Here is a 16,830-nt window from a genome sequence, read left to right on the forward strand (position 1 = left end):
GAGTCCCCACTGTCTGTCTGTCTCATTTTTTTTTCTTTCAGCCATTCTCTTCTTTTCACTCGTGCTTCACTTTTCTACTCTCACTGACTCTTTTCTCTTCCTCCATCGTATTCTCTTTCTCTCACTCTGACTCTGTCTCACTATCTTATAACTCTTACTCTCTCTCTCTTTCAATATCTCAATATCTCACTCAGTCTCAATTCTTTCTCTTATCATCAATCAATTTTGCTCTCTCTGTTCTCTTTTCTTTCTTTTTTCCTTCTTTCTTCCCTTTTTTTTCTTCTAATCTCCTTCTCCAAGCTGTCTCTCGTAACCTAGAATGTGTGTATGCGTATGTGTTTCTCTGTGTGTGTGTCTGTGTGTAGAGAAACAGGATCAGCGTTCAACAAATATCGTCTTTGGATCCAAGAAATCGTTTACTTCAGACACACAAGATGATACACACACACACACACGCACTCTCTCTCTATATATATATATGACTAATTCTATTATAATAGTATTAAACCATATAGAGCAAACTGTACGGTATGCTGATCAACCCCTAACTAAACAAATCTAGGACTTTCCACAGGAATAGAAATGTTTAAAATGTTTAAGTCCAAATTTAAAAAAAAAAGGATGTCTATATTTACATATGATACTATAGATTCTAATTAAACGGGAACTGCCGATGCCCAGAATTCGTTGAGAAATGTTTAGAGCATCCACTGTACAATGAAGTTCATCCGACAGTCAAGGAAATCGCAACATGAATTAAGTTCGATTCGCTCTTCGCCCTTATTAAACACAATGCTTTTCTACACAACAATCACTGTCATATTTGTTACAGATGTCCATAATAATCTTTGAATAGTACTACCATCTTAGTTTTCACTGGCTGTAAAGCTTTGCTTTTTTTCCAATATGGAATAAAGTATTAAAAGTAAAAATATTTAAAGGAATACAATTTTTCAAGGACGAGGTGACGTCACGCTTGTTTTCTGCAGTTCCTGCCATGTAAACAGAAAAAATAAAAATACACAGAAGAAAGATTTTACTTCTCAAGTAGTAGAACTTATCTATGCTCTTTTTAAAAGAACTTTTCCGAAAATTTAAACTTAAATCTGACAAACTGATAAAAGTAGAAGACTCAGAGGGGCCCAAAGATCCCGAAATTAAAAATCCCACCAGGAAGCGAACCCGGGACCCCCCCCCCCTTCCCCGTTCGGAAGTCAAAAGCTTTACCTCGCAGCATCTGCGCCTTCTTGAAAAACTGATACGGTAGAATTAATTTCGTTACATAAGAGATGGAGGTAGAAATTTATTTTTCCATCGTCGTTACTACAAAGTAGAAAGAAACTACGTAAGTTTTATAAATAACTCGTGGAGAAAAATAGCACTCTGGATCCTTCGTCATCTGCATCCTTTTAACTCTGTGCCTTACAGAAAACATGCGTGCTGGTGTACATCCTTGTTGTTCCATTAGTAGAGGTGCATGGCTTAAATAGTCTCTTGTCAAGGAATGTCATAACACTTACAAGGGAAAAGGAAAGAGAACGCTAACGGATAGAAGGAGATAACCATTAACAAATTAGGAAAACAAATAAATGAAATACATTTAAAAACAGACCGTTGCATAGAACGCAATGTAAAAAAAAAAGAAAAAGAAAGAATTTATATTTTAGACCTCGTAGAGTCAACAACTAAAACTGATTGAAACCAAGTGCTAAGTCCTTAATGCCATTTTTTTTTTCAAGTCTTGCATCAGTGGGATAAAATAATGTTCATATGTTGTTATTGGAACTGATTTGGCATGTTTTGCTTCTTTATTACACTATTTACACTGGGGTTATAATGTTTTCCATGAGAAAGTATCCTGTATCCTTGTGTTTAGTTTCTGCTATCAGCCTTTTAAGTGCCCACAAGAACAAGGTTGATATTGATATTTATTCATAGTATTATGTAGACTCACATTCATTTTAACAAAGTGTGCAGTTTTTATGTACGAGATCAGGGCCCACCTTAGATAATTAGAGGCCATAGGCGAAGTGACTTTGGTGGTCCCCAAATGAAATAGAAAAATAAAAAATAAACAGCGAAACAATAAAATAATGCAATTTATTTAAAAGCTACTGTGCTCCAATAGTAACGTTGGGTTTCGGTACTTTTACTCTAAAATAAAAAAGTTTTGAGCCCTGTTTGAGGCCCCAACAATCGGAGCCCCTAGATAGCTGCCAAGTTTCCCTATGCCTAAGGACGGCCCTGAAGAGATGGTGGAAAGGAATGGTTATAAAGCTCCCTGGAGGTTTCTTTTTATTCGACTTGCCATTGATTTCTTGGCTTCGGTTTGTTTTCAACGTGCGACAAGTGTTTTCAGACCGAAGTATCGTCTGCTGGGCCCAATGTAGAGTTAAGTAGTTTATGTGTTTGTTATTAGCTAACGAGTCAGAAAGATTTACAACAAATAACAAAGTAGAGAAAAGAGACAGATAGGAGAGAGAGAGAGAGAGAGAGAGAGAGAGAGAAGTAGGAGTCGTGAAAAACACAAACAAAGAAGAAATCAATCTATTTTTCTACACGATTGTTTGGTAACATCTGTTCAAGAGCTTAATGGGCGTAGAAGATTAAACTCTGCTTTTGGATCTATTTTTCATGCAACTGTCGACTATCATTGAAAACCTCATTACTCTCGTATATTTGATATATCGTGGATAAACATTTTAATAGTTCTATAACATGGTCATTAAACGCAAATTGGATCTATCAGCTTTTGGGCTAAAATAACTTATTTTGTTAATTAATATGCGATGTTTATTGTTTGTTAGAACCTATCTTCATATTATCAAATTATTGTTTAGTTGATGTCAGTCTATGTGGGATTTTAGTATGTCGAGGTCAGGGTTAACTTTTCCACGAAGGGAGGATCTACATTATTTCAACAAGGAGGAGAGCGTGTGTGGGGGGTGGGGAGGTGGAGCTAAAATATTACTTTTTGTTGTAGACTATTTAGAATTTGAGAAAAGATTTAAAAAGGTTTGGATTGATTTCAGCCTAAAATATGACTTAAAAACTATTTTCAGTCATTGAGCGTTATAACGTAACAAGAAAAACGTTGAAAATACTTTTTTATAAAAAGACAATGCCTCCTTTACATAACCTATAGAGCGATTGTTTTTCTCTTAATAACTAATGAATGTTACATTAAAAATAATGAAGCTTCTTTTGCCAGCATATCCCCCCCCCCCCCCAGAAAGAATCCTGGTTGAGCGAATGTCTAGATCTACTACACTTTAAACTAATCCAATGATAGGCCTTTAGATCTAAACTTAGAAGACAATGTGCAAAATTCTTAAATGCTTTACATTCGAAATTCCCGAACGCGATAGTCCTTTCAAACCCAATGTTGGATGTAGATCTAGACCTAGTTCTCTAGCCAAATTTAAATTTCTTTCCTTTTTTTTTTTACTTTGAAAAAAATTAAAACAGTCAAACTACAGTTTTCCCAGTGAGGCCAACGAGCTATTAATTTTTTTCTTAGCGATACATCAACTTTTAAATTTCTAGGAAAAGAGCCGGGGAGAGTTGTTATCTTCTTATCTTATAAAATACAGACGTTACTTCAAAAAATAATATGATTACTTCATAAGGGTCATGCATTTAGTCATGCATATTAACCAATGACCTAAATTCTGCTAAGTCACTTGTTTTCCTGGCTAGCTCAGGCAACCCATTCCATGCTGTAATAGCACTAGGAAAGAAGGAGCATTTGTACAAATTTGTCCTAGTATATGGAACGAGAAATGTGACTTTATCTTTGAATCTTTCTGAGTATTTTATTATATTTTGATTTTGTATTTTGAAGATTATGGTTCAGTGTTTTATGTATAATTGCTACTTTACTATTGAGTCTTCTCTCCTGAAGGCTTTCTAAATTTAGTGATTTTACCAAAGGTGTTACTCTAGTCAAATGTGAATATTCGTTTGTTATCATTCAAATTCTCTTTTCTGATAAACTGGCTTTTAGCGAAAAAATTATTTTCCTTGTATACAATATTCATCTTTATCCGGACCCCTAGGGTCATCTCGAGGACTTCTGCGACTCCGCGGACCACAGTTTAAGAACATCTGTATTAGATCATGGCTTGGTGTTATTACCGGTCATAGACTTGCAGCACAGAGACAACTAAACCTTTGTAGGTGTAGTGTTTCTTAACTAATAAAGCTTCAAAAAACTTGAATAAGTTCCTTTTGTGAACAAACTAAATAACACTTTATTTATAACATAAATAAAATCAAATGAATATGAAGTTATAAAAATGTACTAGACCTAGTAATAACATTCTTTAACAAAATCTAACTCACTACAATAACACCTTTCAGTCTCACATTCTGGAGTTGTCTCCTCTAAGACCAAGTGACGACAATGCCATTTATGTTGCATCATTCACAACCACTCGCTAACTTCTTCCCACCGTCACCATAGAAACACAAACCAATTCATAACAATGGGTTTAATGAATCAGCCAGAGGAATCTGTAACATAGCAGAGTGAAGTCCCTTACTAATAAGAACGAGCTGATTAACATACAGATAGGCGTAGGACGTAATTGTCTTCTCTTTTGACGGAACGTCTGTAGGATATACAATTAAACTCATTTAATTTTGAATTCTTACCGATTTTTTTAAAAAGTATTAAAAATAACTTAAAAAAAAATCAAGAGCATCGATCTGTGTCTACAACAAAAAATTAAAATATTTGACGATTGATCTAAGAAGCACTTAACACAGTTCAACGCGGGTAAAGTATTGAACCAATCAATCTTAAGTAACATCAGTATATATATTTATTGATATCACCACACGTTATCGATACCGTGAAAACCAATTTAGTTCGTGTCAGTTGAACCAATACATATATTATAATATTGTAGAATGTTAAATGAAGCATTCGTTATGCTGACAATAGAGCCTATTGATAAACTGTTATGTTTGTATCATGGCGTGCTAAGCTTGACCTGCTCTACACAGTACTAAAGTTGCCCTTTCAGACCTTGCAGTCCATTGGTCAAGGTCGCAAGGTCTTCGGATCAGCTTATACAAAGAACTCAATGAACTTACTAAAAAAAGGAAAATTAAAACATTTTGGGTTTCGAGTTCATCACTTTCAGTCTTAAGGTCTCGCGTTTTAGCGACCGGCCGCTCTGGCTGCAGATCGTTTCTGTTATCTCCACTTGATGCTAAAAGAAAAAAAAAAAAACTAAATCAGGTTTTCGATCATTGTATAATCTTTAAGCATGCACCTCAAAAGTGAAACTCTTATAAAAAAGGATTTCTCCGTCGCCTTCATCTTGTTTGATATACGTAAAACTGCTACTCTAAATCCCATATTTAGTGGTTTTTCTCCCACTAAAACTCCATTGAGCAGGCTAGACTATTCGCTTGTTTTTCTCCCACTAAAACTCCATTGAGCAGGCTAGACTATTCGCTTGTTTTTCTCTTCCTTTCTGTTTTGTTCTGTTTTGTTGACATTACCTTAGGGCTATGTCAGTATTAGGTGTTCACTTTTCTTTGAAGAATATCTGGCAGTAGGCCTACTAACCAATGATTGTTAGCCTTGTTAATTGGCTTTTTTTAATCAACAGATCGATTATGTAATTGTTGCTTAATATTGTCCACAGGTTGTTGTATTTTTTTTTGTATCCTATTGAGTGCGTTCTGGACTTAGTAGCTACCGGTCTGTGGTCCGAGGTCAGATTACTAAATCGGCTGGGTATTTCGACTTATGCTTCCTTAAGTCTACATGCTTGTAGAGGACTATGCACTCCAAATAGTGTGGTCAAGTCATGATGGACACTTCATAACATCATACTGCAATTATAGAAAATGGTGATTTAGTTTCCATAGTAGTACATACATATAGAGCTCTATAGAATATATAAATATACAAATATATATATATATATATATATATATATATATATATATATATATATATATATATATATATATATATATATATATATATATATATATATATATACATATATTTAAGAAATAATAATATAATAGAATATATATATATTGTTATAAACTTGGTGGTGGCACAGAGAGGGGTAGTGGTGTGTGTGTAGTCAGGCGACGCAAATCGCCCCAGGCCAGCGCTAGACGAGCGGTCAACCGTGACGAGTTACGACTGTCAGCCGGGTCGAGTGTCAACAGGACAGTTCGGGAAGGATCGCCGTCGTGAACAAGAGCTCAGGAGCGTCACGAGAGTTGTAGTCATCTGACCACCTAGAAACGTCGAGCGGCGTTCTGTCCGGTTCGAGAAGGCTAGTAGGGACCCTATATAAAGAGCGGAGGCGACGCAGTCAAGACGGTTCAGAGAGCGGGTTCACGACAGAAGGTTCACGGCAGGGGTTCAGAGCGCGGTTCACTACAGTCCGGTCGACTACAGCACAGTTCAGCGGTGTGGTTCTGTACGGAGCATTACGACGGTTCAGTGCGGAGTACTGTCAAGTACAGTTGAGACGAACGGCGTCTTGATCTTGGTCTGTGATAGAGTCCGACACAACGAGCCCAAGTGTGTGAAGTCAGTCCAGAACTGTTGAACCCAGTGCAAGCCCGGAACGAGACGGAGAGGCCAGTGCAAGACTTGATACGGCGGAACGATGTTATCGGAGAGATATTTGTTATCGCAGAGCTATTTGTACTGTTCTACGTGCTGCCAATTGTACAGTATTGGCTGTTATTTATGGACATTAAACCTTTACGTTATTTTGGAGCCCTGACTTGTCAAGTTCTTTAAGTTGGTGGTGTATGGTGCAGTTTGCAGAGAGCCTGGATAGTGAGATTCGTAACAATATATATATATAAATAAGAATAAATAAATAAATATAATCAAATGGCTATTTTTTAACTAAGATTATTCTGTAGCGCATAATCCATTACCTCCCAAAAAGTTATTATTACCGTATAGATTCACCAATTCAACACAATCGACAATCGTCTTCCCAAAGGCGACTTGCGCATATGAGACATGGAGGTTATCTGCAAAAATCGAGATGAAGCTAAATGCGGCCCAGAAGCAGTGGTAAAGTCGGAGTTTAAGATCTAGTTACATAGATCGGGTGGCAAAATGAGAGATCCTAAGATACTATAATTCACTGGCCTAAAATAGGTATATGTGTGTCTGTGGGGGGGGGGGGCCGATATAATGCGGGCCGTTCCAATTTATCGTAGTAGATACTAGAAGGGTGAGCATCATATTTATTTATTTTTACTCTTTGTCCTGTGTGTCATAAAGATGTCGACACCTTTTAGAAACTTTTTTATTTCCTGTATGGTGAGATAGGTTATCACTGGTAGGATTTAAGCCCAAACACTGTGCGCTGGTACCACACTTTTATTTCTCTGTATTCTTGAAGTATTTTGAGCTAACCAAGTCACGAGGTAGATTTCATTTACGTCAGTGCGTGGTGAGTAACTTTCCACGTTCTATTGCGTCACCCTGTTGAGTATTTTTTCACGCCCTACCAAACAGGATGTATGATAACAACGTCCTGGACATGTGTTGTCCAGTCATTGCTATTTTCGTGTGTGAGTAGGTGTTTATACACATTTTTAAAAAGCTGATATCAACTTACTCTGTCCGTCTGTCAGTCTGTCTGTCAGTCTGTCTATCTGGTACGAATTATAAGCTCGTTATTTCTCCCACATACCATTGTCGGATCAATTCAAAACCTTACACGGTTATCAATGGTTCCTAACAATACTTGAACCAATCAAAAGATTAACTAATTAATTAATTAATTAAATAATTTAGTTTTTTAATCAAAAAAAGACATAAACCTTGCAGTATTGAGAGATATGGTTGAAACATATTTTTTTTTATATTCTGTTTGTTTTTAACTAATTAAAGCTCCTGCAATGAAACACTAGTAACATTTTTTTCCCCCTACAAAATATATAACGTATTTACATAACAGTTAACACGGATTGTTTTCATATCCGTTTCATTGATTCCTATATCCGGTGTTTCGCTTGTGCTGGAGTCTCTTCATAAATACTTAAACGTATCGATGCACATTTTTTTAAAATGTCCTTTACTAACAGGTTTAAGTCAACCCTAGAGCAGAGGCGTTGTGAGCAAAACGTGCACCCAGAGCAAGGTAACTTTATTGGCGTCCCCCCCCCCATCTCCCCCGTTTACCATGAACATATATAGGCGCCTCTCTGGTTGTGGCACCCCCTTGAGGGTAGTGCCGGCGCCTTCGACATTCACGGAGGTCACGGTAGCGCACGGGTCGTGCCGCCTTGTGGAAACTCACTACGCCTCTGTCCTAGAGTTCCAGATTTTAGTAAGTGGAGGTCCTCTTCAAACTTCAGTATACCTGCACGTAATGTTATTAACAGACCTGAAAGTATTTCAAATTTGCACAGAAATACATAGCTCTTACATTTTCCTATCTTTCAAAATGTTGAGGCCCTGTGCTACTGCTACGTCTTGCAGTTTTATACATCCGTCTCTACACCCCTGACAATTATGTAGAATATCAATTCCCAGAACGAGGCTTACAAGCTTTTAACTCTTTCTCTCCGTAATTTTTTTTCCACTTTCCGACGTAGGTCTTCCTTTTTCTCATTAGTATTTTTGCCATATGCAACGCTAGAGTTAAACTTGAATAACTTTTTCATTTGTTATCAGAAAATGTTTTATTTTTGGTATAGAATGGAATGCATGCTCATTCCACATAGCACATACAAATATTTCCAATCGCACAAATGTATTATCGCTAGTCTAGATCTATTAACAATGAATTACTTTATGGACTCAAAATAATTAATACTCCTTCTTCCCTAGTGCTATTAGAGCATGGAATGAGTTGCCTGAATCAGCGAGAAAAACCAAAATCAGCGAATTGACAAAGCTGAAGTTATTGATCACAATGCATGACTATATTGACACACGAACACACGCAAAACATAATCATCTTTTATGAAGTAATGTCTGCATTTTATAAGACAAGATAAGAAGATAAGACTCAATATCAATTTTGTTTTACTTTTTTCTTTTATTATGAGAAAGTGACATGTGCATAACATCATCAACATATATAAGCAAGTCATCTTTCATGTATATACGTGGGCCTATTATTTACATAAAGTAAGCAAATTCTCTTTAAACTTCTTTCCTCTTAAGATTAATCAAAATTCTAAAAACTGCAATAGTTTTGTTCAAGTACCTGGGCTAATTGGCTGGAACTTTGTCACTACTGCATTTCACATCTGTGGATTTGCTAATGCTACAAGAGCATGTTCAACCCAAGGCCTTCAGTTTAGCAGTATAGCGCTATTTATTAACTATTAAAACGTTGGTTTACCGTCATTCAGAGGTATCACTTATATTCAAGGTACGTAACCTCCATTTATACTTTCAAAACATATAATCAGGAATAGTGTGCCCTGTTCTTTTTAAAGATAACTGGATCTATGATTGATATTTTAATTCAAGGTAGTGAATTGATAACAATATGAGAAAAAATATATTTGAACTAGTAGACCGGCGGCGTAGCATACGCAGCTATTTTGCAGGGCCGGCCTTAGGCCATTGCAACCTATGCGACCGCAGTGGGCCCCGCACTTTTATAGAACCCGCGCTAATTCTAGGTGTATAAATTATTACATTAAACCATTTTATAACTTATAACAAATTTCCCGCGGCCTCCTGTCCATTTATCAGGAGCTCCTGGAAATCTCCTAAAATTGCAAAATATACGAAAAAGTCCTGAAATATCCTGAAAACGCATACAAATCTCCTGAAATATATAGATAAAAATTGTCACTGTGGGGTGTCATTCAATATGGAAAACGCCAATCCTAAGCGCGATATAAAAAAAACGGCATTTTACAACACCCGTAATTGTGGAATCTAGTGAAAGAACCCTCTCGCGCCTCAAACTAATGAAGAATTACTCGAGGTCAACAATTCTCAAAAATAGATTGAAACATTTGGTAATTCTTGCTATTGAGCGTGATCTATGTAGGAAACAGAATTTTTATGATATACTGTATGGCTTTGCTACACGCAAGGCTCGTAAAGTAATTCTGTAGGTAGCAAAGAATGAAAGAAATGCAAAGACAAATTTATTTTTTTATACAAATTTTTAATTTTCACTTATTATACGTGTCCCTACCCAAACTTGGCCCCGCCAAATCCGTTTTGCATAGAGCCCCACAATGGTTGAGTCCGGCCCTGCTATTAAGTGACGGGTAAATACCAAGTAGATTACTTGTTCTCCTCCCCACCCCCTTTTTTTTCGCCGCTAAAACTAAGTGTGGTAAAAATAAAAAAAGAGTGATCTTTCCATGACTTATTGGTCACAACGGTTAAGTCCGGCACTGCTATTTTGTGACGGGTGAATACTACTTGTTCTCCCCCCCCCCCTTTTTTTTTTCGTAGGGTAACTCTAGTTCGACTTGCAGAAATAAAAATAGTGATCTTTCCTTTACTTCTTGTCCAAACTCTTGAGCCATGAAGAGAATTATATATAGATTGATTTTAGGACTTGTATTCGCACGTGATTAACAAAAGCATGGTAAAGGGAGAGGAGTGTTAGTAATTTGAGGAAAATATATTTTCATGAATAATGTCCCGTTGTGGCTTAAGTCTAAATAGTATACATTTTTAGAGGGGAAAAAAATCCCTCATGCAGTTCAGTTACAAATTTTGAAATTATTTGAAACGAATGTTATTTGAAACTTGTTTTCTAATTTTTATAACATTAATTTTTATACGGAGACGTATTGAAATGTCTTCTTTAGGACGTTTTGAGTCGATAGTGTCGCAAAAAACGGTACACATTTGAAAAGGTCCTTAATGGAAGACAAAACGATGTACACATTTGAAAAGGTCCTTAATGGAAGACAAAACGATGTACACATTTGAAAAGGTCCTTAATGGAAGACAAAACGATGTACACATTTGAAAAGGTCCTTAATGGAAGACAAAACGATGTACACATTTGAAAAGGTCTTTATTAGAAGACAAAACGATGTACACATTTGAAAAGGTCCTTATTAGACGACAAAACGATGTACACATTTGAAAAGGTCCTTATTAGAAGACAAAACGATGTACACATTTGAAAAGGTCCTTATTAGAAGACAAAACGATGTACACATTTGAAAAGGTCCTTATTAGAAGACAAAACGATGTACACATTTGAAAAGGTCCTTATTAGAAGACAAAACGATGTTTAAAATATTTGAATCTGTTAAACATTGGTAATAGTGTGATTTTAATTGCTTTTTAAGAAAACATGGAATAAGAACTACAATGAAGATACATTCTTTTGCCTCTTCAAAAAAGACATTGGCCGGCTCTTCTGCCTCCGGCCCCATCCCCTACTGCTATTGTCAGGACGTCACGGCCCCCTTCAAAGGACCGCGTGCCCCCCAAGGTAGCGCGCCTCACAATTTTAGAAACTTTTGCACTTAGGAGGAATTAGCCCTTGTACAAATTTGTCCTAGTATATGGAATAAGAAATTTGCCTTTGTGTCTTAATGAGTATTTCACTACGTTGTGTCCTTTTGTATTTCTAACTTAAAGTCCCCTATACTATTACATAATCAGTAAGCTGACCTTAATAATCTATGTTTCAATGCATCCACAACCGATTTATCTGAAGAGCCTATTAAAACAATGGAGCTTGTATTGTCATAATATGATCTAAAGCAGAAAATTTATAACATTTTGAACCCAGTCACACTTTAGAGAAGAATAAGGAAAACCTAAGTATTGAACTATTTGCACACCTAACAGGCCTACACGTGAATTAATTCCTTAGTAATACAAACAGAAAATTTTGCTCTTATCCGATGTAACAAAAAAACCCACATAAATTATGTAACATCACTACCAATTTTGAACTGATCTAGATTCTATTTCATAATTTAAACGAAAGATTAATTATTACACTACACTTTTCAAACTATCGTTACTTTGCTTCAGTTTCCTACAATGATGTTCTAATTTTGTTTTAACAAAGCATAGAAACAAGGATCTCTACAGCAAATTTAAAATGTCAAGGGGAGATAAGCCTTGAGTAGAGAAGTATGTCATTTGAAAAAAAAAATTAACTTACAAGAAAGTCTTTAAATCATATTTTGATAAGTAGGCCTACTTGAATAACTCAGTAGCAAATACGGTACGTCGGCCTTCGAATCATCGTAGAGGCCCGACTTCTAATTAAATCAGACTCGATCAAAATAAATAAATAAATAAATAATAAACTTTGAAAATAGCAGCACGCAAAACTTCCCCCCGAGATACCCCCTTAATACCCTCCCTAACTAGTCCACAACAATGTTTGGACCATAGCGCACCGGGCAAGCTATAAACATGAAAGTTGCGCTATACAAAACATTTAATAAAAATATTTCCAATCGAACAAATTTATTAATCTATTGAAAATTAATCACATGATTGAATTTAAAATAACTGATGCAATTTCGATGTTTAGATCCTTTGTTTTACATTTTTTAAAAATTTTACTTGTTTGTAGGCCTAGGCCTATATATTTTGTTCTTAGTCTTCTTTGTAGGCCTACACTAGAATTCCATCATTAATTAATCATTAAAGGATGGATAATCATCTAGATAATATTCAGAGTTATAGACATAACACGTACACACACACACGCGCGCGCGAATTCTTCTTAGATTATATTGTCCTTAAAGTATGCGTAGATTCAGACCTAGATTCTAGAACTCTAGATGTAGATCTAGAGATCAGATTATAGATCGTTTTACATTATAAGAGACTTTTAGTCTAGAAACCAAATGTATCTTACTTTTACGAATACCAACAAGGGCGACAACCATAAATCGATAGTGTATTGTGGGTATGTTGGCAAGGAAAATATTATGGCGGATTGTTTACAGCAAGGGCTCGAACTACTGACTACACTTTTGTCGAGCTCGCTAGAACAAGACAAAGACATAAAATCACTGAGCTGTACATAAAAAATCAGTAATAATTTAGATTCTAGTAAAAGAAAACAGTTGAGTGTCTCCTGATTATAGAAAAGGTAACATATATTCATATATGAATATTATCTTGTAGATCTATTGATATTGTAATTTGTATATAATAAGTAGAAGTATTCTATTCTAGATCTAGTTTTAGTAGGTTCTAATCCAAGTTTGTTGTGTTACTCAGTGTAATGAGTGTTAGACTCAGAGTCAGAGTAGTCAGAGACTTAGCCGGTGAGTTAGACTTAGATTATAATTATCTAGATCTAGATAAATATTATATATAAATTATTATTAAATATAGAGTCTAGATAATAGATATTATAATGATATTGATATCATATTTATCTAGATTCTAGAATGTCTAGATCTAGATCCATGACTTATACTTATAGTACTTATACTAATACTATAACTATAGATATAGATCTACTACTTAGTCTGACTAGATTTGATATAAAAATTTATAATGAAATAACCAATTTATTTTATTATGTAATTTGATCTAGATCTAGATTCTAATCTAGAAAAGATTTCATTGGAATGACTTAATTTTAGCTTTAAGATCTAGAATCTATTCTAGAATAATCTAGATCTAGACAATCTAGATTTGACGTTCAAATCTGTATTAAACAGTATTAATTTATATTCATGATTATAAACCATTGTGAATTAAATATTTAGTAGATCTATATATATATAGATCAAAATACTTTTTTTCTAGAATATAGACTCTCTAGATCTAGATCTTCATCTATGATTTGATCTAACTCTAGTCACTCAAAAGTCTAGAGAGAGAGCATCTAGATCTATATCTAGTCATAATCAAATACTTTATAAAATTTAATATATAGTGATTGATATCCGCTGATTGGCGCTGATAGACAGTAAGTAGATCTAAATCTAGTAGGCTATATAGTGGTATAGATATAGATTATTATAGATCTATAAATTCTATACATAATATAGATCTATATATCTAGATCTATCATAATCTATCTAATAGTAAAAATATAAATTTAAAATGTATAGGTTGTAGTATGTAGATCTAAATCTATATGATATAGACTACTAAATCTGGCTTGTCCATTGTGGTTCAAAGATGACCACTTTTGTCATCCAGTCATTGGGCTGAGAGCTTTGAACTGGGGCTGGGGTTTAGTGCCTCCTCATAGTGAAATCTATGCTTTGTGAGCCTGGAATCTTCAGCTGCACACTGGGCGGGTTATCCTAGCTGGAGTGTTAGTGTAGTTTAGACCAGTTGTTCAATCATGTTCAAATGAATTTTACTCATGCTATATCACAACTTAGGAATCACTCTATTAAAGAAACTGGTAGGATAAACACATGTAGTCCAGATGAAAAAAACATAGAATGACTGTGTGTGGGTTATGAACAGTACTCATTATTATGTTTTAAAAAATCCTTTCTCAACATCTCACAAACTCATTTTTCTTGGGTATATATGTCTTAACCTAGTCTGTCATGTATATTAGAGATTTAAGTGCTTTGAAGATATAATTTTTGTTGTTTTAATATTATGTTACTTTTTTTCCACCTAAGCTAGACCACCATGTTGTCATTGATCTGTCTCTGCATTATGTATCTGTTTGTGCCCTCGTCTTCTTTAGACTTACTGTTTTTTACCTATTTAAGATTGAACATTCTTTTAACACAGCCTACATATCATAGGCTTTTTGTCCTAATCCTTGATAAAAATATTAAAGATTTTTATATTTCATAAAGTTCTTAATAGGTTTATATTTACTTGTTATAAATGGGTTGATATATTTTGATGATTTCATTTCTTTTTTAGTTGTTAGCATTTCTATATTGTTTATCAATTATTGTCCTAAACCTAGAACTTATGGGAATGCTCACTGTACATTGCAATGTTTAGCACGTTATAACCAACTAACACTTCCAAGTTTTATGTTGCTTTCTAATTTTATGGTTTAAAATATGAAATTGCTTTTTTTTTTAATCAATTCTAGCTACTAAACTAGTTATAAAATAAAAAATCCAATACATGAAAGACTGTAGTTTAACCAGAATTTTTAGTATTTGTAATAAAATATATGTAGCCAAATCTTACCATAAACTGATAATTTATTCACAAATTTTACACACACACAAAAATGAATTTGTTATTAGCAAAATTTAAAGAAAATATTGCCTATTTCAGACAAAGTGAACCATTTAATGGATACAGGCCTGATATGAAGACTGCGTGTATTCTGAAGGCAATCTCCTCAAGCAATCATGTGTCACTGTTGTTGTATTGGTCAGCACAATAGAGTACTAGTATATTTATGACAAAAACAGTTACACTATTTTTCTTTTTGATATGTTTGCGGTAAAATGAGAACTCATAGGAAATACCTGCCTATGGATGTCAAAAGAAAGAGCTAGTTGTTTTTCAGTACTGAGGAAAAATATATTGTAGCTGTGTTCGGACATGAAACTAGACAATGTGATGAACAAATACGAAGTCATTGATATTGTAGGTGAAGGTGAGTAGTATTTATTGTTGACAATTTATAGTGTTAAATATATATATATGGTTGCACTACCAACTAAATGAAGGGGTGTGGAGGCATTGTGGTAAAATGCTTGACTTCCACACTGTTTGGTCAAGAGTTCCAATCCCCAATAGACTGGGATTTGATTAGTGATTTTTAGGAGGACCCTAATTCCATGAGTATCTGACTTATGTTGGGGAAGTTAAGATGACCTCTGTGTTAGCCACATTATTACACTCTCATTAACCAATCGACCAAAGATTGCAAGGTCTCTCTTTTTTTTACCAACTAAAGGAGACTATTTAATGTATTGTCTGTTTCCTCAATCCCTTTGTGTTGGTTATGAGAGCAATTACTCATTAATATAAGTTCATTGCATCGCTTGCCAAGTGGTCAATTGGTTGGCTTCTGGACCAAGGTGTCCCAGGAAGACTGGGGTTTTTAATTTCAGGATTTTAACCTTTCTTGAGTTCACTCAACTTTAATGGGAAAAAAAAAGCAGATGGTGGTTGTGCTGGCCATGACACCCTCATTAACCATCAGAGATAGAAGTGACCTTTGCATCATCTACCCTATAGATCACAAGGTCTGAAAGTGGTACATTACTTTTACTTCATAAATCATAATGAAATGAATACTGTTAGTTACTCACATCTGTTAATAAACTTTTTGTACATTATTAAATAATACCTGTCTCTAATATAGTATTTTGAGAACAGATAATCTGAGAACTGTTCAATAATAGTTAATTAACTTAAAATTTTTAAAAGATTATAACAAGACTGCTTATTTTAAATATTTATCAGGAGCCTACGGAGTAGTAATGAAATGTCGACACAAGGTAAGATTTCAAGATTCAATTATTTATTTTAAAATATCATTAAAAAAGGGGCAGCTAATGATTGTCTTTTAAAAATTAATGTTATTGTTTCAAAATATAATTAGTTCCATTCACCAGAAAAAAGGTTGAAGTAATTGTATGAAAATGTTTTCATTTGAACTTTTCTTTTTAATTTTCTCTTTTGTTTGCCTTCTGTTACAAGAGAGTAACGAATTACTTACACAAACTCTTTTATCTCTTGTTTTAAACTCTTTACATTTCAATAATACATTTTTAATACTGCTAAATTAAGTTTGCGAACATGTTATCGTAGAGTGTTTGATTTCCCACGTACTGATACTCTAAAACGTTGAACTTAGATGGGCCCTATATCTGAAGAACAAATATAGATATATAAATGTTAAACTATGTCTACAATGGCTAAACATAGTGCCCTGGAATGCCCTGGATAGA

The 16,830-nt window shown here is 34.6% G+C and overlaps 1 protein-coding gene across 4 annotated transcripts in view; it reads left to right on the forward strand.

Annotated features, from left to right (window-relative positions):
• Positions 1 to 12,859: 12,859 nt before the first annotated feature.
• The window catches only part of LOC106067343 (cyclin-dependent kinase-like 5), a 44,223-nt gene continuing 40,252 nt past the window's right edge, over positions 12,860 to 16,830 (forward strand). For 3 of the 4 annotated variants that reach the window (XM_056038518.1, XM_056038520.1, XM_056038522.1), the window contains exons 1-3: positions 12,860 to 13,070; positions 15,200 to 15,527; positions 16,343 to 16,377. In XM_056038518.1, coding sequence (XP_055894493.1) covers positions 15,473 to 15,527; positions 16,343 to 16,377 — 90 coding nt within the window. In that variant the 5' untranslated portion in view covers positions 12,860 to 13,070; positions 15,200 to 15,472. Of the gene's footprint in view, positions 13,071 to 13,201; positions 13,249 to 15,199; positions 15,528 to 16,342; positions 16,378 to 16,830 lie in introns of all 4 variants that reach the window. The other variant, XM_056038519.1, reaches the window with a different exon arrangement.

The sequence above is a fragment of the Biomphalaria glabrata genome, chromosome 8, assembly GCF_947242115.1.
Source record: "Biomphalaria glabrata chromosome 8, xgBioGlab47.1, whole genome shotgun sequence".
NCBI classification, from domain to species: Eukaryota; Metazoa; Mollusca; class Gastropoda; family Planorbidae; genus Biomphalaria; species Biomphalaria glabrata.